We start from the raw sequence: 20,833 nt of genomic DNA, 5'->3' as shown, positions 1-20,833 counted from the left end.
GAAGCAGTCACATGACAGCAGAATGACGTCGCAGCCACTGTCAGCAACTTTTTAAAACTCTCATGTTGTGCAGGATTTGTAGTTAAATCCTGCAGCTCTACTTCTGGATTCATTCGGATACGTCTTCTGTTTTTTTACAATGAGCATCCCAGTGGTGGACTTTGGCGCATACAGTTTGAGTGTGGAAGATGTATCTGAGGAGCAGATGCGCAAACTGAGCAAAGAGTTGAAAACAGCTTTTACAGAAGTTGGTTTTGTTTATCTGAAGAACACTGGGATCACTCAGGAGGAGGTGAGAAAAGCAAATACGTTTTTTTACTTTGTTGCAGTGGTGGAAGAAGTTTTCAGTTCACTTTCCAAAATAAAATTAGTAGAAGGGGAGACTGGGGTTGAATGTGACATTTTTGACATTTCTGTCTGTCTCTAGCTCTTTGCATTCTAAATGTGATTTAAAATAGTCATTTGTGTCTGCTATTAAATAGTGTAAATATTATTTCTTTAACACACACAGAAGAAGAAGTCTCACAAGCAGTGAAATGTTAGAATTCACTACATAATCTGGAACTGGATATATATGGAAATGTGTTCCCACTTAAAATAGTGTCCCCCCTGTTAATGTGTAGCACACACTGGGTGGTTAGGTTAAGGGCTAAGGGTTTGGTTCAGGTTTAGATAAGAGGTAAATACATAACAATGGGAAAACAGCTCTAGTTGTATAATAACCTGGGGTGAAATGTTATGATATAAGGATTAAGAAAAAAAAACTTAAGACATTGAAAGCTTTTTATTAAACAATTAAATAACTTTTTAACATAATACGTTTTTTTTTATCAGTATGTGTTTGCTTACTTGCCTGTCTATAGAGTGCTGCAGGACTGAGTCCTAATACCTGATAACAAGTTAGCAATTTAGCACTCCCAGTTCCCTCATTTTCAAGTCAATGGGTTATTTAAGTGCTGTCCTGTGAGAACCACTCGCTGAGAAAAACTGCCCTGTTTTCAGTTTTTGGTGCAGTTTTCAACCGATTCAAGAGGGTTTTGAAAGAGTTCATTTAGTGCTAGAAGTAGGATACATTTCCAGCCCATCAAGAAATATCTAATTGTTCATTTTATCAGAAAAATGAACATTCAAAAATCACCAAATTTGTAGATGCATGGTTGTCACTGGACAGGAAGCGTACAAAAAAATGTAATCTGAAATGTAATTAAAGCTGTGAAATTTAGTGGAGTTAAAAGTACAGTATTTGTCTCTGAGATGTAGCCGAGTAGAAGTGTAAAGTAGCATACCTTGAATTTGCACTTAAGTAAATGTAAAGTGAAATGCATCCTCTGTGTTTGGATAGGTGGAATGTGTTATGGCGGTATCCAAGACTTTCTTCCTGCAGCCAGATGAAGAGAAACAACCCTTCAGCAGGAAAGGGTTTGCCATCTGTCCCAACCACGGCTGGGTGTCTATGGAGACTGAGAGGTAGGAACCAAAAGATGAACCCACCACACACTTATTTGCAGTTTAGTTTGCTCATTTTAAATTGAAACAACTGTTCTTTCAGGTTGAATCCTGAGCGACCTGGAGACCTAAAGGAGGCATTCAACATTTCCTCATTTCACCCTGACATTGTAATGGCTTACTGTCTCTTTGACAGACTTTTGTCAAGTACAAGCTCATCTCTAACTTTTTTGTTAACCAGATAAAGTTGTGTTCTATTTACAGTGTGATTCATAAATTGGTCTGTCAATATTGTAAACCAGTTTTGATTTATCACTGATATATCACTATCAGCAAATGTAAGAAACAGAAAATTGTGGCACAGAATTTATTTGAAATAAGTTAAAGGTAATTAAGAAACAGTTTCCCCATTAATTATCTACGATAGAGTAAAGTCAGGTCAGTTTTATTTATATAACCCAGAATCCACAAGGTATTTTTAAAATATGTACAAAATACCATGGGCATTGGTTTGGGGGGTACATAGGAGGCACGTCTTCCTCAATATTTCAGACATGAATTTTTCTCCCCCAATAACAGTCAATAATATTTTTATCTTTCTTTTTCTTAAAACAACAACAATTAAAGCCAATTTCACCATGAATTGATGCAGCAAAGGCCAAATGTGTGTATAAAAATTCACCAAAATGCAGAAAATTAAGTTTTTTTATGCTCAAAATTTCAGGGGAGTGGACTCCAAACCCTCAATTTCTTATGTGTCCCCCAAATGTTGGAAACTTACATCATAACAGCATACAACATCTGCTGTCTGTAGACCTGAAATTCGGACAAAGAAATACTCCTTCACCAAAAACCTGACGAGTTAATTTTTCAAATTGCCTGCTGAGCCCATTTTTTGTTCCTTATCAAAACTGGCTGCTTATAGTATGTGTTAATAAATGTATGTGTTCATAAACATCATAAAAAAGGTTTTAGATTCAGATATTCAAAGACTGTACCCACCTCAGCAACAGCGTGTTTACCCTGCTGCCGTCTGGCAAACAAACTCGTAGCATAAAGGGACTACAGCTTGCATTTTGTTGTGCAGCACTGTGTTGTTGTTGACAATAAATGAACCCTTTATCCTCTGCTTTAGAAATGGCCATCAGCTGTAAAAGGGTTCCAAGAAATCAAGACATCTTTCTTCCAACGCTGCAAAGAGCTGAGTGTGCGCGTGCTGAGGGTGATGGCCCACAGTCTGGGTCTGGACCCTGAAGTGTTCCTGAGTGCACACCAACTTATGGGAAGTATGTACACTTTGCATTACATTACATTTAAAGTACAAGTATGTTGCCTTCGTCAAATATTTTACTTCAAGTGCAACATTTGAAGACAGCATGAGACAGAGAAAGTGTGTTTTTGTTTTAAACTAATTGCTCTTACTGTGGAGTTGCTCGGGTCAAGTTGACCACAGTCAATGGGTCTATATCAGGTGATATGTTGTAACACTGTTATCCTGTTGTTAATCTGTATTGAATTAACAAAATTCTGTTCTGCTGAGTAGGTCAAAATAACAAGATCTGCTCATAGTCACAGTGATGGCAATTCAAATTAAACTTTTGTTGCTCTAAAAAACTTTGGTGGAACAATAACTCTTTAAAAGATATCCTCAGCAAGCCAGGCCTTACAGTGCCTTCTCGATTTTAATCACTTCCACAAAAAGGCCTACCCTAAATCCCAGTATAGTATTGAATCCCCAATGTATAATCTTGTGGTATTAATATACTAGGCAGATAGTAACAGTGTTGTTGGGTCTCTTCTAGCTGAGGAGAATGGCACAACACTGCGGTCTCTGTACTATCCATCAGTAAACCATGAGAAAGTGAAGGAGGGCCAGCTGCGATGTGGAGAACATTCAGATTATGGCACTATCACCCTGTTGTTCCAGGACTCTGGAGGTCTGCAGGTAACATCACTCACATCTCCACCAGTGGCCCACCCACTGCGTGGTCTTCGCCTCTTCCCATGCAAAACAAATTAAAAACCACATTCACCACATTACCAAACTGAAATTGTGTTTTGATATTTGTTTTTGTAAAAGAAATCTTCAGGCAGTGTAATCCAATTGATACTTGTTAACTTTCAGGTGCGTGCACGTTCAGGTGAATTCATCAGTGCTCCTGGCGTCCCTGGAGCGGTCCTCCTCAATATCGCCGACCTTATGCAGCGCTGGACCAGCGATCAGTTTATCTCTGTGGTGAGTTGAGGAGAACTTTTTACAAAAATATATCACATCTAACTGAAAAATGTTTGTTGGATTGTATCTGTCTAATTGAAAATGATATAATAATTATAAAGGGCACATGTATGTACAGGGGGGTTAGCAAGACATATTCAAGATCTACCTACCTTACAAATGTTGGGTTTAAGTTGAAAAACTGTGAGAAAACTATGTTTTATTTGCACGCCCCCACAATGAACAGAGAATCCAGAAAATGACTTATGAATTGAAGTCATAGGGGCCTTGTTTATCAGCAGTAAAACTATATTAAAGCATCCATTTACAAAATCTCACACAACTCTTCTAGTATAATCCAAGTCTCATTTATCTTGTCAAATTCACAGGACTTCCCAAACACACGCAGTTTTACTAAAGCATCATCATTTAAAACAATTAGGCATAAAGAGTGCAGGCACGCTACTTGTCAGAGCATGAGACTTTTTATGCAGAAGTGTTTTATATAATAAGGGATAATAGCATACAAAGTAAGAGCACATGATTGGTCTGCTCATGGTTCTCAACATAGAGGTGGCATAGCTGGTGGCTAGCAGCTAATGGTGCTAACTCCATAAACAGTGTGAAGCAAAGGCAACAATTCTGACAGAGCAGTCAAAGGTGTTAACTTGAGGGGAAGCACAGGGTGGGTGCAACACTTCCGTGATGACAGTGGTAACCATTAAATGAGCACAGTGCAAAGACGTAGTGATGAGCCAGTGGGATACACACATGCACTAATGTGCGCGCAGTGGGACCTGCTCACTACAGCAAACCACAGAGAAGCTCGGATTTTAGCGCACACAAAGGTGGTGTGATTTCATTCTCTGCTCAGGAAGCCATTTCTCTAGTATATGTGCCTGTTACATACAGAACCTTTAAGCAGTATAAATCATTGGGTTACAAAAGCAAAAAATGATTTATAGAATTTGTCCCCTCTCCCTCAGCTCCACAGAGTTTTGCTGCCCCCTGCTGGAAACTCCAGTGCCCGTCAGTCGATGGCTTTCTTTGTCCATCCAGATAATGAGGCTCTGATCATCCCCTGCGATGGCTCCAACAAATATCCTCCAGTTACAGGAAGCGGCTACCTCGATGAGCGCTTCAGAACCTCATATGGACAAAACTAAAACTCATCACGTCATCCATATGCAACTTGTGATGAAATATCTAGAAAGTCTATTTAATCGTGTTTTATCATAGATGCACCTTAGATCCCACACTGTTTTAAACTGTGTTTTTAAGATAATCAGGGAGTGTATGACTAAATTAGAGACACAAACCTCAAACCTGCAAGCTCATTCACTTTATTGTCCACATTCAAAACTTTTAGGCTACAATAGTTTTATATCTCACAGGACACTGGGGGGTGGAAAGATTTAACTGCTTTTTAAAAGGGATACATGTAATATCAACCTGTTTATTGTCCTCAATTTGCTTAAATGACTAACTGTCTCCTTGGTTTTAATTCAAGTTTCTCCTATGTTAGACACCAGGCTAAATTCAACCTGCTGCAGTTTCATTTACAGTGGTGTGATGAAAAATAAATTAAACATCATTCTTAAATTCAAATTAAACACACACCCATACAACCATTCTGACATCCATACAATTGTCACTCTAACACCAACACAATTATATTAAATTAAAAGACTTAAATATATGTAACTCTTTTTGTAAACTAAATATGATCTTCAATCATCTGGTCCAACAGATTTATGCATTTGATGCAGGTATAAACTTTGTAAAAAGAAAAAAAAACTCAGGAAATTTTCAGCTATGTGTACATGGAAGAATTTCACAGTAAAAGGTCTGAAAAAAAACCTCAAACCAACAGCATGATGGCTAATGAGAACCTTGGGTAAATGTTGCTGTCTGGACTCTTCCATATAGCATATTTAAATCAATATTAATAGATGTTGTTGTAATTGATGTTTTAAACCGAAAAAAATTAAATTAAGAAAGAACAATGTTTTTTGGATCCAGAATGTTTGTCTCCTCTAGGTTAATGTGCACAATATATTACAACATGAAAAGTGTACAGAGGACCATTTCATTTCACCAGCCAGCAGCACAACATAAACGCTAATGTTCCTGTCATTCATTTTCATGATAATAATTAATAGCTCTACTTAATAGAATAAATAAATAATTTTCAACGTATATATCCTCTAAGAGACAGTATCAGTGACAATGACCTACAGTGTGCACAAAACAAAACATTCACTTTGCAGTCCAGAAGTCTCCCTCCCGCCATTTCACCCAAAAGCAATTCCCGTGGAGAACAGAGTCCTTGCTGTGAAAAAAGATGAAAATAACAAAAACAAAAGGGTCGATTGTTCACCAAGAAATCTGGAGCAGCTCCCTATTTCTGATTTATGCAGGCCAATCACGTATAATGGACACTGGCACAAAATCTGAAGCCTGAAATCAGATTTTCTTATGTGCTCTTAATATTTAGGCATATTTTTGTCTAAAAATTCTGAACAAAAATGGAATCATGACAAGAGGGACACACACACACACACACACACACACACACACACACACACACACACACACACACACACACACACACACACACACACACACACACACACACACACACACACACACACACACAAACGCTCACTGTTACCCATGCAGCACACAGAGTACCAAGGCCTGCTAAGAGTGTCCGGGCACTGGGACATCTTGCTGCTGGTGACCAGGGGGCAGCGGCTGACTGTTTCCTGGTATAAGTGGTGCTGGTTCACCGTCAGCTACGGGAGCTACCGGCTCTGCAACAGAGTGTCATATTGGTGCAGGTTGATGAGTTACATTCGTATGACTGTGAAACTTCAGATGAGGATGATTTTTTTCCCGTCTCTTTTCAGTTTTTGCTAATGGCACTAAGTTTTTGACTCTTGGATGCTTGTACTGGAGGCACAAAAGTCAAAATTGTTTTGATTGAGGAGTACCAGTCAGCCTGGAAACAGTTGTAAAATCCCTTCTGTGGCTCTGGGGGGAGGTTTCCAAAGTTTAGGGAATTACAGGAATTGTAGTTTTAAGCATTTCTCAAGTTTAACTCATATACGGGATCATTTGGCCTCTGCTGCTTTAATTGTGATCATTTTGTTTTAATGTCTTCTTTTAGTCCTCCAACTTTATAAAAGTGTGTTTTATTTTAAAAGTCTGATCTTTTCTAACTCTCCTTGTTTAAATTTAGACAATCATTGCAAAGTGATACTTACGTTTGACCTCAGCTTTTATCCTCTCCATTTCTTCTACTGCCTGAGAAGACAAAAAACAATTACAAATGTTAGAGCATCTTAAAATATGTTGGAACCTCTGCCCATTTTATTAATGTATATATTTTGTTTTCTGACATGCCTTTAAATCCCCTGAGCCATGATGGAAAAAAAAGGTGAATCTTGTTTTCTTTAACCTGCCCACTGCATCTCAAACATGGCAGCAGTAAATGTTGCTTGCTGTACATACAGAGAATCTACAGAATTTAATAGCAGTTGGGTGCAACTCAACAGTGTTGCTTCAGTGAAATAAGCCTTTCACATGCCAACAAATCATGCATAGAATTAATTATAAATTATTTAAAGGAATACTTCACTTTAGCCAAAAGATTCTTTTTTTGGACGCCGTCGTTCTTGGCTCTTTAGACACATAAATGGTCTCTGGTTACAGTGCATTTTAAAGAAAGTCTTGGGATCAAAGTAATCTGGGTCCATGACTCCTGCCACACTTTATAACAATTACTCCCTGTGTTACGCTGAATTGTTGAAGAAATCTGTTTTTCTCGCATGGCTCCATGGTGAATGAAGAATCCAAAAAACATACATTTTTTTTGATGAATTTGAGTTTGAAAAGTCCATGTTTAACAACAGCAGAAATTGATGTACGAATGCTCATTCTGCAGTTAAAGTATTCCTTCACAATACTTTTAACCATGGGTTACTGTGTGGATATTACTCTATCTAACGCCCCTGTTAAATGACTGCAGACTGATTCTGCATGCAAATAATTTATTTTTTAGCTTACCTGCTGTAGCCCCAACCTCTGGGCATTAAGTTCTTCCTGTTTCCTCTCCAGCTCCTCTCTCTGTTTCTGCAGCTCTACCGACTTCTGGTGGATGTCATTCTCCTCGTTGACTAGATGCTGTTCATACTCTCTCAGCTCCTCCTCGGTGTAAAGGGGATTTTGATCTAAAGTCTGACGAGGGCAAGGAGTTACAGGGTGTCTTTTATCTTTTCAGTGTGCAGATAGTGTAATGCTCTAACTGATGGTTGAATTTAATGTTTGTAAAAATACAGCAACATGTCAACAAGGTCAACCAGTTTTTGACTTAACTCAGTAATCATGATCTTCTCAAGAGGAACCTCACATTTCTGTCTACATCTATCAGACTTTTCTATAAAGCTCTACCTCTTACCTCCCACTCATCTTTTTCCAAGAACTCCTCCTTCTTCGTGGCCGCCATGAACTCGCTCAGTGACACAAGTCTGTCTTTATTGGTGTCCACCTGAGCATTAACACACAACGCTGCTTTAATCAATGTAAGGGTCTATAAAGATTTTAGATTAATTGTTGGCGAGAGGAAAGCATCGATCTTGAAACTCCTTGCTAAAGCAATGCCTTTGTTACTGTTAAGCACAACCCATTTTTATCATCTTGCAGTACCGATAATGTCTGCATAAGTTTGTGTGCAATTTCTCATTTAAGTGTTTTTTTGTCTATCAGTGACAATACAAGTGATATCTGACAAACTACTGTTCTGATTTTGTCACTGCTCAGACTGATGATGTATTTTTGCACTGTTTTGTTTTCATCAAATAGGGGTGCTAAAATGAAGATTAACGACTAAAACATAATATTTCAGATACCAATACTGCATTTGTGACAAAAAATGGAGGTGAAATATAGTATATAAGTATAATATATATATATAAGTATAATCTGGTGTCATAACTAGTTTCAGACTGACGCAATTGTCATTTTCACAGCCAGTGCCAAAGTTGTGTAAGCAGCAAATGTACTTGTACTCGTCTGTGAGCCCATGGGTGTGTAGGCCTTAAAATAAAGTGTGGTCAGGTGCATTGTTGGTGTATTGCAACAGAGAACGATTGCACAATTGACCAACAAAAACCTGGTCTATAGTCAGAGCTGCACAGTATTTTGCTGCTATTTAAAGGGCACATTACTCATGTAGCAAGATGCACTTACATGGGCAAATTCACAAAGCATACACTCCGCTTGTTACACACACAAGGGTGTGCAGATGGATAGCTTGTGGGTGAAATAATACATCATTGATGAGGAAAATACAAATATTCTCTTAAACGTGAATGCAGCCTAGATCAAAGCAGGGCTGCTGTCCAGTTCCATATCAAAAGACATGCTGTGCAAATTTGAACAGGAGGAACAGCGTCACTTTTCTATTTCAGACCTACATGTTTAGTTCTGTTTCTTCTGTTAAGTTAATCACTATAGTTTTTAGTTTTGCTTCTTAACTGTCCCAAGATACTTGCTGCCTTGACATCACTGCTGAATCCACCATGTAAAAAGCAGTGTGCCAGGTGCATCTGTCTTTTAAAGGGAATGAGAGATGACACTCTGAATTCACGTTAAACCCAAAACACACCTATCCTTAATTAACTAAATACAGTCCCCTTCGCACCTTACTTTGCACTAAAATGATGTACCATTTAAACATTTAAAGTGTAATTTGAAGTGCCCTCAATGTACCTGTGCCAAGCACTTTATACTGAGCACCATAGATTGTTTAAATAGGGCCCTGAATCTTTTCACTCACTGGATTTAAAGGATGCTGTATCATTAATGGGGCCAGATAACAGCTGATAATCACTGTATCAATAACATGTATGACAGAGGCTCCAGATATATTAGTGTTACTCACCTCGTTCATAACGTGCTCTCTCATTCGCAGTCTCTCTTCCTCCATCTCCACCATGTCGTCTTCTTCATTTTCGGGGTTATACACCTTCTCCAGCTTGCAGACACATACAGATGCAAATTTTTACCTCTTATATATTTTATTGTCCTAAAACATGCAGAACCAGGGCAGTTAGACCAAAATACATTAATATAAATACCTCTTTTGTGAAGAGGGCTTCAAGCTCACTCTCATCGAAGTAGCCATCTCCATTGGTGTCTGCCAAAAAAAAACAAATTTTTACAAGTATATCAGATTAATATTATGTCAACAATGTGTTTGGCTATCACTGCTCTATGCACAACACATTCGGCCACAAGATCCTATTTTGGACAGAGTTGTTCTTGGCTCTTTCGACACAGAAATGGTCTCTGGTTACCATGCATTTTGAAGAAGGTCTTGGGATCAAAGTTATCTGGGTCCATGCCGTCTGACTCCTGCCACACTTCCTTCAGCTGGTCTTCACTGCCCTGCAAAAAAAAAAACACACACACACACACACACACACACACACACACACACACACACACACACACACACACACACACACACACACACACACACACACAGCGGGTGTCACACACCACCTAGCAGTTTCCTTCAGGGTTTCTTCCTCTCTTCTAAAATTATATTTTTTGGTGTTTGTTATTTGCAGCAATACTAAAGACTTTACTACAGAAGGAGTCTAACCGGGTGGTTAACTTTCGGATGGTCGGCATGTTTCTTTCTCATCTCCTCGTAGTGCTGCTCCTCCTTCTTGCGGTCCTCCTCATCCATGGCCTTCAGACGTTCCCTCCTCTCATGCTCCTTCATCATCTCATACCTCTTGAACTCATCGTGGCGGTCCTTGTCAAAGTTCTCCAGGTCTTTGGTTGCCTACAAACAAAAAAAAAAAAAAAAAACAGGAAAAGAGGAAATTCAAACCTGGATTCTGTAGATATACTAATACGCCCACTTTTCTGGATTCCAAGTGGTGAATCAGAATAATCCTGGGCACAATAACGCAGTCTTCCTGGCTGAATGAATTTCAATGTGCTAATAACGAACTTAATAACATCACAATTAACGCGTTAATGCTGCCAGCCCTAAATCCAATATATATGATTGTTTGCATTTCGCGAAGCAGCCCAAGGGCATAAATAGTAAATAACTAACATTACACAGGACTACACAAATTATTGTCAGGCTAGACATGCATTTGATTGTAAACTTCACCGTAAAACCAGAGAAACATGCAACCACAGTGAGGTGACTTCCCCTTTGTTGTTACTTTTTTAGTTCAGAGGAAACATGTTGTTCTCTCAAACTCGCTCTGACAAACAAAATAAAGCTCTTAAATGCCTCCAAGTTATTACAATTAAAACCTAAAAATGTTGGACAGTAATGGGACTGACATTTGAGCTGCGCTGAGAAACACAGTGTACTGTTTGACACCTGTAATTCTCTACAGGCTCCCCCATCCTAATTATAGCAATAATATGAGGCAAGGTGTTCTTTACTGATTATAGGTTTGAACAAGCTGTAGTTTCATACAAGCACTGAACAGTGTAGAGGTACATGTTGCAGTAAAAAAAACGTCTTAAAACGTCTCTTAAAACTCTAAAAATGTCTTATCCATCCAAGGATCAAACAACATGTAGAAATCTGTATCCATGATAACTTCAGTATCGGTGGGGCGATGTATTACAACAAATTTTGTGATATTTTTAGCTGATGTTTTATGCTTTTAATGCCATTTAAAAAAAACCTTTTCTCATCTGGGTTTGCAATCTTGTGTTAATATTAATGTGTGAAACAACCTCAACTGATAAATTAAGTCAATAGTCAACATTTTTATTAGTGCAACTGCAGCTGTTCAGTATGCATTATTCATTTAAAAAAGTCAGGCCTACTACAGTACAGATCTATTTAGTGAACAGTGTTTGGGTGTTTTTCATCACAGGCTCTACCGATTGGATGAGACGGTCCAGGTCCTCCACCTCGAAAGTGCTGGGGTTTTGGTGATTGAGGTGGTCAAACTGTTTCAGCAGGGCCTGGTGGTCCACAGTCCGGCCTGCAAGGAAGGGAGAAATTTAAAGTTTCATTTCACTGTAAAGGTGTTAGATAAAATGCTTGGAACTTAAAATATGAAACAATGTATTTCATTAAAGATGGCATTCACTAAAAACGACTGTGATTTTATTTATGTGCATGTATCTTTATCTCTTTTGAAAAAGCTGGATGTAGTTAATCATGCTGCCATACATTCTGTAACTGCTGCAAGCTTCTGTACGCTTACAACGTAAATGATATGAAATGGTTCAATAGACTTCACTGTGTTTAAGGAGACAAACCCATAAGTTAATTTTTATTGCAAAAGCTTTACAGGGTAAATTACTGTAGACATATTACTCCAGTAGCTATTAGATAATCAGAAAAAAAAAATTCTAGTCATGGTCCCAAACACCCAAACAGAGCTGGGTAAATCTGCCTTTTCCTTACATGTCCTGCAAGTTTGGAATTTGCCTCTCATGACATGTTTTAAAATACTGAAAAAAGTTTTTACAGATCACTGTCATTGATTCGAACATGTGCCATTATTTGCTATGAGTCTTTTTGCCTCTGATTGCTGCATATTTTGTATTTATTGTCGTTTTTTGTAATGGTATTTGTCTTACTTTGTATTTGCATTTGGAACATTTAAATTTTGCAGCCCATCTTGACCAGGATAAATAAAATAAAATAAAATAAAATAAAATAAAATAAAATAAAATAAAATAAAATAAAATAAAATAAAATAAAATAAAATAAAATAAAATAAAATAAAATAAAATAAAATAAAATAAATAGAAAGAAAGAGATCGTGTCATTCAACTCGTTGGTTGCCATTTTCCTATGTGTTTGCGACAGACATTTTGTGCTTCATTAGTTCTTCAGTACATTACTGACACAGCTGGGCAAGCATCAGCTTTGTTTACTTAAGCTTCAAATCAAATTTACTCTGGAAAAGAGCTAAGTAAGAATAAATAATCGCAAATGCATTCAGGGCATCTACAGGTATCAGACAGTTAAAGTTAATATTTTTAAGACCTTGTCAAGATTATTTTAACTCTATCTAAAGATCTAATGTAATGCAATCCTTCATTCAGCAGCTCACACTGACCAGTATAAGTCACTGATAGCTGAGGTAGGTGCTGTCTTACGTAACGTTTCTGTGTCTAAGAGCAACATCCTACATTCAGAAACCCGACTGCTGATGTGTATTACAAAACTTCTTGTGCAACTTCAAGAAGCAGAAGTTTGTAATTGAGACATCAGCGAGACGTGCAGAGCACTTACCGTTGCCGCCTTGGATGTCAAGTTTGGCTTTGATGAGCATGCGCAGCCTGTTCATCTCCTCCCTCTTCAGCTCGTCCAGCTTGGTCCGAAAATTGTGGTGGACAAAGTTCAGCTCTTTGGAAAGTTTGCCTTGCTGCAACAGCAGAAATCAACAGTTCAATACGAAATGTTCGTGCCAACAAACAGCTTGCAAAATAACATGTTTAGTGAGTGTGCACACATACTTTGATGTCATCCATGTTGGCATTTTTGAGCTTTTCTTTGAAGTGAGGGTCTTTTTCGAGGTACTCGATGACTTCCCTGAGGTAGCGGTCGTAGTGCAGCCCAGTCTCCTGAAGCACAGACCCAAGCACACATAAGTGCATGTTGTTGGATGACTAAAATCTATGTTTAACTTGTTCATATCTAAATTGACTTCAGGCCATTATGTTAAACTTCTGTGCCACGTAACTCTTGTTATTGAACAGTGGCACACTATTTAACCTGATATTGCTCCTGTTTGTTTTGAGCAAATACTCTGAAATGCAGTCAATGAAATTTTCCCATCAACCTTTAACCCACAAGCAAGTGTACTTTCCATGTGAATCCACCCCATCTTAGGCACTGTAAGCCAAAGTGATTCTCTCCAAGAGGTAATTGGTGTAATTAGCTGTAACACTCAGATTTCAGCTTTAAATGCTTTAAACAACACTACCCATCTCACTTACAGCACTCTGTGGTGCCCCCAGATCCTCCTCTTCAGGCTTTGCTTTAGTCTTGTCCACGCTGATCGGCACTGACTGGATACACAGCCACAAACTCAGCAAAACCAGCCCACAGTGAACCAGGGCTTTACTCCTCACCATCTAGTTAAATACACAAAGGAAGAAGAAGAAGAAACAAATGATTTGTGGTTAGGGGCTGTATTTTATTTATCAGAGGAGGTGCATGACCCTCCCTTTGCCATAAATCATTTTTGCCATTGAAAAAAAACTTGTTTTAACTATAGTCACTAATTTCTTTTTCCATGTAGGTGCACAGAATTTAATATTTTTATAGGATCTGTGCAGTGCAAACTGTTTTTTTCTGGCAAAACTGTTAACAAGACATGGAAAATTGAGTGATTTTTAAGACGAAAGGCTACATCATGCATCATACGTTTTTTTCAAAATTTGAAAAATACCACAATAATTTCTGCTTTTACAAATTATGGCTATCGAGTGCCATATGAATGAGTCCTAAAACCTGGAAATGAGTTAGCATTTCATCATCACTGGTTTCCTTCTCTAGAATTCAATGGGTTTTTTTGAATGGGTTTTTGGTTTGAAGCCTGAAATAAGGTCTATGGTTAACACAAGCTTAAGAGACATTCACATTTTGTTCTACGACATAAAATCCATTCATACACAGTGAACTTTGAAGCTTTTATGTGTCTTAAAAAAGGCGGTTTGCGAACAAGCGGCTAAATGGAACTACAGAACATCAGCAAACCGAACTGTGCTGAACAGGGCTTTACAGCCTTGTTGTGATGGGGGTGGTAAGTCAAGCGACTGTAGTATAGTTTGTTTATAGCCTAATGCTAACATTTTACTTCTGGTGATTGCATTTAGGCTTAAAAAATCCTTTGACGTGTTCATTAGCTAAGATTATCTTCCTGAACAAAATTTTATCCTGAAAATAAATGTTTTTGCTATTGACTTTATTTTCTACAATAATCCAAAATCGAATGGAGAAAGCTTTTTGACAAGGGAACAAGGGTGACACTAGTTGTCGGCCTACAAGAAAATATCCCCGGGGCACACTATGGTATAAATGGTTTAATTTTGGCGATTCTTAAATGAAACATGCCTTTCACACCCTCCACCAAGATTCAGGGTTCAGCAGATTTTCTAAATGAATATAAAAAGGACCATTTTAAGTTGTACTGTATGTCCCTCCCCAGCACTCTAGAAATTATTTGATATGCCTCCCCCGTTTCATCACACCTCCCCATCATAAATAACCAACAGTCCCTTGAAGTGTCCAGTTTTTCAGCATGACAGTGTAGGCAGGTGTTTTATCTTTAAAACAGACAACACCCTTAATTTATAATTTATCAAGCCTAGCATTGCAAAAGAGGTACAAACCTCAGCTTCACCTGGAGAGACAATATGGGGTGAGGTTATGCAAGTTAATCTGAAAAGCAACTCTCCACCACAGGCAAAGCGCTGTGCAACACACGTGTTCAGTGGATAAAGCGCAGCACGCCTACTTTAAAAAACAATTTCTCCATCCAAGCCTTATAACTTGAGAGAGTATTGTGAAACTATAACTCACAATTCACGAGAAAGACACAGGCTAACGGTGTCATTCAAAGAGCACGCTGTTTCGTGAAGATGGCAGCCAGTTAATTCATTATCCTGTAGCTGTAGAAAAGCTTCAAACAAGTCTCAGCACATAAAGTAAATTGCAGAAATGAATCACGTTTAGTGTAAAAAAAAAAATTAAGACCTACTTTGAGCTCCTCTTCCTTATTCTTTCACCGTTTAGTTATTTTCCTCCTGAGCTTCCCCGGAGCTTGTTTACAGCTGTCATCCACCACCAATAATACAAACCTCCTATGACCACAACCTACAGTAAAAAAGGTTGTAGTCACCATGGCAACGCCCCTCCTTCGACGCTCCTGATTGGACATAAAAAGTATACTTTCTTTGTAAAACAGTCGCGTTGAAAGCTGATTGGTTGCTGCATCTGTCAGTCAAAGTGTATCAGGCTGTCAGCCCCTGGCTTAAGGTGCGTTGAGCCAAACTGTACGTGGCGTTCAGTCAACCCCTGACGAGGGCGGAGTTAGTGTTTGGTGTAAGAAAACGTAATATTATAATGGTTAGAAACTGGTTTAGAAGCACTTCATTTTATATTTGTACACGACAGCACTGAGTTAGTGCAAAATCAATTAATTGAGAGGGAAAATATTTCGCATTTCAAAGAAATGTATCTGATTACATGTATGTGATCCAAATTGGTGAGTGCACCTGCATTACCAATAATACTCCATAACTATAGAATGATATTAATGTCATTTTATTTCTTTGTGTATAACAGAGAAAAAATGTCCCCAATGCTATCTAAAAAAAATTATGTGCACACTTTGTGTGTTATGTGTGTGGCTATTGAGTCTTGATAAGTGCATAATAATAATAATAATAATAATAATAAGAATAATAATAATAATAATAATAATACATTCTTATTTGTGGGTGCCTTTTGGGACAATTAAGGTCACCTTACAGAAACAACAATAATAAATCAGCACTATATCAGTCATATGTCACCAGACATAACTAGAACAATATACAGAAAAAAAGATAAAAATACATAAAAGGTCAACAACAATGCTTACACAGAATAAACATGTATAAAAATGTGTTTTTGGTCTAAGCTTTATGGTATTTTTTATTTAAATCGTATACAAATTATGCTTTACACTGTACACAATGCTTGTACTTGAAGCTTTACACGGTACATGATCAGAGGATGCCTGTGTAAAACATAGGCCATGGCCTACATAGGGTACTAAGAGTGGTGGCAGAGGTATAGATATTTGTAAATGTGTTAGAGTGTAAAGTAGACTACAATATTTCCCTCTGAAATGTTGTAAAGTCTTTATGTCTGTAGAGTCTGTATAAAGTAGGATTAAACAGAAAAAGTAAAGTATTCCCAAACTTAACTTATGCACAGTACTCGTGTAAATGTATTATTAATAAACAGTTGCCAATATCATGTCACTCAAAATACACAAAGCATAAGTATGTGGTTCCTGTCATTGCTATGTTGTTACATATTTATCTTTGTTTTGGGATCACTGATAAACAGCATTTTAAAGTGATGTCCAGTGATGGAACATAACTTAGTACAATTACAGTGCTTTTGTACAATTTTGAAGGATTTGTACTTTACATGAGTTTCTCCATTTTATGGTATTTTATACTTCTACTCAATTTCATTTACTTAAAATCTAAATACAAAATGCAAATGGGTCAAAAGCACAACCATGTAAACAGTATGCTGAGAGTAACAGTATAAGTAATTTCCTGCATACACTAAATATATAAATGGTAGAAAAAGCTAATGCATTAACATTTTTCTTTATCAAGTGTAAGTGCTGCAAGAACAAATGTCCTGCACCTTTCAGTGGAGCATTTTAGCAATAGGAGCCAGTTGCTCCTGCTAGTCCTAATGTATTGCTAATAATAATAATCCAGTAATATAATATGTATTAGCCTACTCTTTAATGGGCCATTCTGCATATTACATATTTTTACTTTATGCACTTAAATAATTTGAAACCTCAGCAAAAGAAAAGACCAAAAAATGAGCAAAAAATGAAGAAATTTACCTTGAATTAGCAAAAAAACCCCAACAAAAAACAAAAAACAAAAACAAAATAAAGTAAAAGAACAAAAATAGGAAATGACCCAAAACAGTCCTAAAATAAAATAAAAATGCTAAATAGAAATAAAATAATAATAATAATGCATAATAATCATAACAGTAATTATTAGTTATTATCATCCTATATAGTTTTCTTGGTATTTTTCCTTAACTATTTGATAATTTCCATTGATTCTTTCTCTTTTTTAAGTTACTTTTCAGGTCATTTTCTTGTTACCTTTTACTATGTTTTTGCAATTGGCTAGGCCTTTCATACTGACTTGTTGACTACCATTTTCCCCGTGTTTTTTAAAGAAATCAAACCAATTTGCTCACTATTAAAAGGTTTAAATGCATGTGAAAGCCATCTGAATGCAGCACAAAAACTATAAATGCAGGTTTCAGAGGTTAAGAATATTTCATGCTGATACTTTTACTTGAGTAAGATTTTGAATGCAGGGCTTTTACTTGTAACAGAGTATTTCCACACTTGTTACTGTTATTTAAATCAAATATTTGAGTACTGCTTCTATCCATTAGTGGTGTTATGTTGTAATGTTGCATAAAACATGTTGAACTTATCCTGAACTCCTCTGCATATCCCTCCAGGACTTACATAAACACATGTATTTCGACACTAACTACTTTGCTCCACACGGTGTCGCTGCTCTCACATGTCATCTGCAGTAAAGCCAGCCAAGCAGAAACGCTGTGATCCAACTGTGTCCAACCAAAACTCCATCCAACCACCTCGACAGGAACTGACGTCTCTTCGGTGCAAGTGGATGGAAAAAATGCAGCTGCAGGAAAAATGGCTCCAAACACCGCACCGCTAAAAGGTGAGGAATTAACCTTTTTACAGTAAAGGTCTGCGTGTTAAAGTTGTAGCATGTAGCTGGCTAAAATCAGCGGTTACGACTTCGTAGTATCTGACCGTTCCCCGAGTGATAAAGCCCGCATTTCCTTCTTGTTGTGGGCAGTTGGCAGGACCTAAGCTGTTGCCTGGGCACTTTTAAATTAATAAATCAATGTCTCTCAAAGTAAAACAGTCGTGTAAGTTATGGTTGTGTCGCTAAATTCTGTTTATGTGTCTGTGAGCGATATGTTTGTCTCTTTTTGCGCACCGCTTTGTTAGGTTTAGCGGCTAACTTAGCATCCAACAAGTCAAAAGTTAAAGTTCCAGCCGCAATCAAAAGTATCCAGAAGTGGCATTTGAGCAGGCTAGCCGGAGTAGTTAGCTTGTTTACTCTATCCTCATCTGTTGAAAGTCGCGTTTATCTCATATTATCAAACAGCTAGGTCATATTTTAAAATGTTAGACGTGATTTTGTGTGAAAAACAAACGACTTCACAATTCGCAGCGCATCATTTGGTGTCAGGTGAGCATCAGCCGACAGGTTAGCTAGCTAGCAGAGTTGTATACAGATGTGTTGTGAACCGCTAATTATGCATTTCAAAAGCCTAAAACTGTCTGTGTGTTTTTACTAAGTGTTACTAAGACGAACATATTTCCGTCGGTTGAATTTCTATTAAATATCTTATTCTAAAATGTGATTATACAATACCCCAGTGCTAACCAATACCACTTGGGATCAGATGAAACAGTGTTTTCCCCAAAGTCATATGAGAGAAAATGTCGTTTTTGTTGCTAATTAACATACAGGGATGAACATTAAATAGTCTGACATACTTTTCCTTAGAGAGGCAAGTCACACACCTCTCTGAACACAGCATTATTTCAAACAGAATTGGAGCTGCTTGTCTGTAATGATTGCATGTTTCTCAGCTTTTGACAACAAATGTGCAATTCTTTGCTCAGCTGAGGGTGTTACAGTTTAAAGCATAAGGTTATCTTGGAGGTGTTGCATGCATTTGTAAATACAAAGTACAACACCAGTTATCAGATTAATTCACAGCTGGCCAAGTGCGCAACTCTCCCCCAGGGGTTCTTTGTTTCTTTTTATAGACTTAATGTTTTGCACAGGCCAGCCTAAGCAAAAGGCAAGCGAGTACAGAAAAAAAAAAAAAAAGTTGAAGTGTATTGTTAACTTTCCCAACAGCCACACAACATATCTCACAAATCTATAAACTTAACCTGGTTACTTATTTTCTTTTTTTAAGATGTTGGCCTGTACTTTGATCTGCTGTACAGTGTATTGCTTGCACTTTTGCACAGTTATTGAATGCAAAATTCTTATTTGTCCCATTAGGTCAAGACAGGTTCACAGTTTTTGAAGTGTGTCTTAAAAGCAACATTCAGGTGCCCAAGTGAACATTGAATCAGGTTTTTCTTGCTGTAATCTCTCCTCCTGTCACTAAGAGATCCTTCTCTTATGCATTTTCAATGAAAGAGATGAGGACAAATCTGCAGTCCTCGTTCTGTAAAAAAAAAAAAAATGCATTTCACAATTTATGTGAAGCAGTCTGAGTAAGTCAAAACTTGTGTCCTTTTAGTACAAACCCCTCACCCCCAAAGTTTCCCCCTTTATCCCCTTTATTTGACTTTGCAACAGATATACTTTAAAATTGTATTATTTTTGTCCGGAAAAATTTTGGCTTTTTTCCCCATCACTAGCACCAAAATTGCCTCAAGAGCAGGGGGTTATTCCAGAAAGCAGGTTATGTGAAAACTCTGAGTATGTTAACCCTTAGATGAGGAAAACTCTTCCAGAAAGAGAGTCAAACTCTGAGTCAATCACCATGGTAACTGACTCTATGAACATAACCTGCTCCCTGGCAGGTTTTCTATAAGAAACCCTGAGTTTTTGCCTGTCTCCTCTGACCTGGATCAAGCGTCAGACACGGGCTGTCTGTATCTTCACAATCCGATAGATATCGGAGCAGAATTATTATGCAGTGCGATCAGACCTCGATTGGATATGTTCTCATTCCAAGATGAATATCTGTTAGAACGGTACCGTTTTTCATAACACTCAATCATTGATCTTAATAATGTTCGTACATTTCCAATCTCACATGTGCTCTCACATCAGAACAAAATTTGTGCATCAAGCTACGTTTTTATAATTAGTATTTTATTGAGTTTTCATATACGCATCACCACATTTTAGTACACCAATCAATGACTCCGATATGGATAAAAAAGATAATATTTCAAAATAAATATAAAATGAATATATAAAAAATAAAACAAAACAAAACTCCAATAATAAATTCAATTTAAAAAGCATCCAAAAATCCAAAATACCAGCATAAAATAAAGAAAGAAAACAAACTCAATAATCAAATATCAGTTAGCTAAATAAAAGTACCATCCCAACATTTGTATGCACAATAATCTAATACACAATCATCAAAGTAATTCTCAGTCCCATAAAGAAAGTTAATATTGTGTTCACAGTGTGTGCTTTATATCAGTATCAAATGTTGATTTAGTCAGCAGGATATTAGGTGAGAGGACATATATGTGTTAAAATAGCATTCTGTTGGGGGTTTAAATTACTGCATTTTGAACTAGCCAC

The 20,833-nt window shown here is 37.4% G+C and overlaps 3 protein-coding genes across 5 annotated transcripts in view; 2 read left to right on the top strand and 1 right to left on the bottom strand.

Annotated features, from left to right (window-relative positions):
* The first annotated feature begins 14 nt into the window (after positions 1-14).
* On the top strand, positions 15-6,338 carry LOC121950112 (uncharacterized). Its single transcript, XM_042496030.2, has 7 exons — positions 15-292; positions 1,343-1,467; positions 1,550-1,616; positions 2,582-2,732; positions 3,249-3,391; positions 3,572-3,682; positions 4,648-6,338. The coding sequence occupies exons 1-7, from the start codon at positions 140-142 to the stop codon at positions 4,825-4,827; spliced, it is 930 nt and encodes a 309-aa protein (XP_042351964.2). The 5' UTR covers positions 15-139; the 3' UTR covers positions 4,828-6,338.
* On the bottom strand, positions 4,989-15,583 carry LOC121950111 (nucleobindin-2). Of its 3 annotated transcripts, none has more exons than XM_042496028.2 (14): positions 15,436-15,583; positions 13,670-13,807; positions 13,187-13,294; positions 12,963-13,095; positions 11,594-11,697; positions 10,335-10,520; positions 10,024-10,114; positions 9,805-9,863; positions 9,609-9,701; positions 8,124-8,213; positions 7,733-7,903; positions 6,931-6,970; positions 6,336-6,477; positions 4,989-5,993 (listed from the first exon to the last, which is right to left on the bottom strand). In XM_042496028.2, exons 2-13 carry the CDS (start codon positions 13,805-13,807, stop codon positions 6,365-6,367), a joined length of 1,326 nt encoding a protein of 441 aa, XP_042351962.2. In that variant the 5' UTR covers positions 15,436-15,583; the 3' UTR covers positions 4,989-5,993; positions 6,336-6,364. The 3 variants fall into 3 exon arrangements, with proteins under 3 accessions (XP_042351962.2, XP_042351963.2, XP_087936365.1); XM_042496029.2 differs by having other exon boundaries at positions 6,356-6,477; XM_088080239.1 differs by having other exon boundaries at positions 4,989-6,477.
* A 2,463-nt stretch (positions 15,584-18,046) lies between these two features.
* The window catches only part of pik3c2a (phosphatidylinositol-4-phosphate 3-kinase, catalytic subunit type 2 alpha), a 61,423-nt gene continuing 58,636 nt past the window's right edge, over positions 18,047-20,833 (top strand). The window contains exon 1 of the mRNA XM_042495616.2: positions 18,047-18,190. The gene's annotated coding sequence lies outside the window, so the exon portion shown is untranslated. The remainder of the gene's footprint in view (positions 18,191-20,833) is intronic.

Source organism: Plectropomus leopardus, chromosome 7 (assembly GCF_026936395.1).
Source record: "Plectropomus leopardus strain MGB_pleo_1.0 chromosome 7, ASM2693639v1, whole genome shotgun sequence".
Lineage (NCBI taxonomy): Eukaryota > Metazoa > Chordata > Actinopteri > Perciformes > Serranidae > Plectropomus > Plectropomus leopardus.
This window is presented reverse-complemented; position numbering and strand designations above follow the sequence as displayed.

Bases quoted from the DNA above. Each gene is read 5' to 3' on its own strand.
- LOC121950112 (XM_042496030.2), top strand. From the start codon at position 140: ATGAGCATCCCAGTGGTGGACTTTGGCGCATACAGTTTGAGTGTGGAA. The intron at 1,468-1,549 runs GTAGGAACCAAA...CTGTTCTTTCAG, and splicing joins GTGTCTATGGAGACTGAGAG to GTTGAATCCTGAGCGACCTG. The intron at 1,617-2,581 runs GTAATGGCTTAC...CCTCTGCTTTAG, and splicing joins CCTCATTTCACCCTGACATT to AAATGGCCATCAGCTGTAAA.
- LOC121950111 (XM_088080239.1), bottom strand. From the start codon at position 13,807: ATGGTGAGGAGTAAAGCCCTGGTTCACTGTGGGCTGGTTTTGCTGAGT. The intron at 9,864-10,023 runs GTAACCAGAGAC...TTTTTTTGGCAG, and splicing joins GACCTTCTTCAAAATGCATG to ACACCAATGGAGATGGCTAC. The intron at 6,971-7,732 runs GTAAGCTAAAAA...TTGTCTTCTCAG, and splicing joins AGAGGTTGGGGCTACAGCAG to GCAGTAGAAGAAATGGAGAG.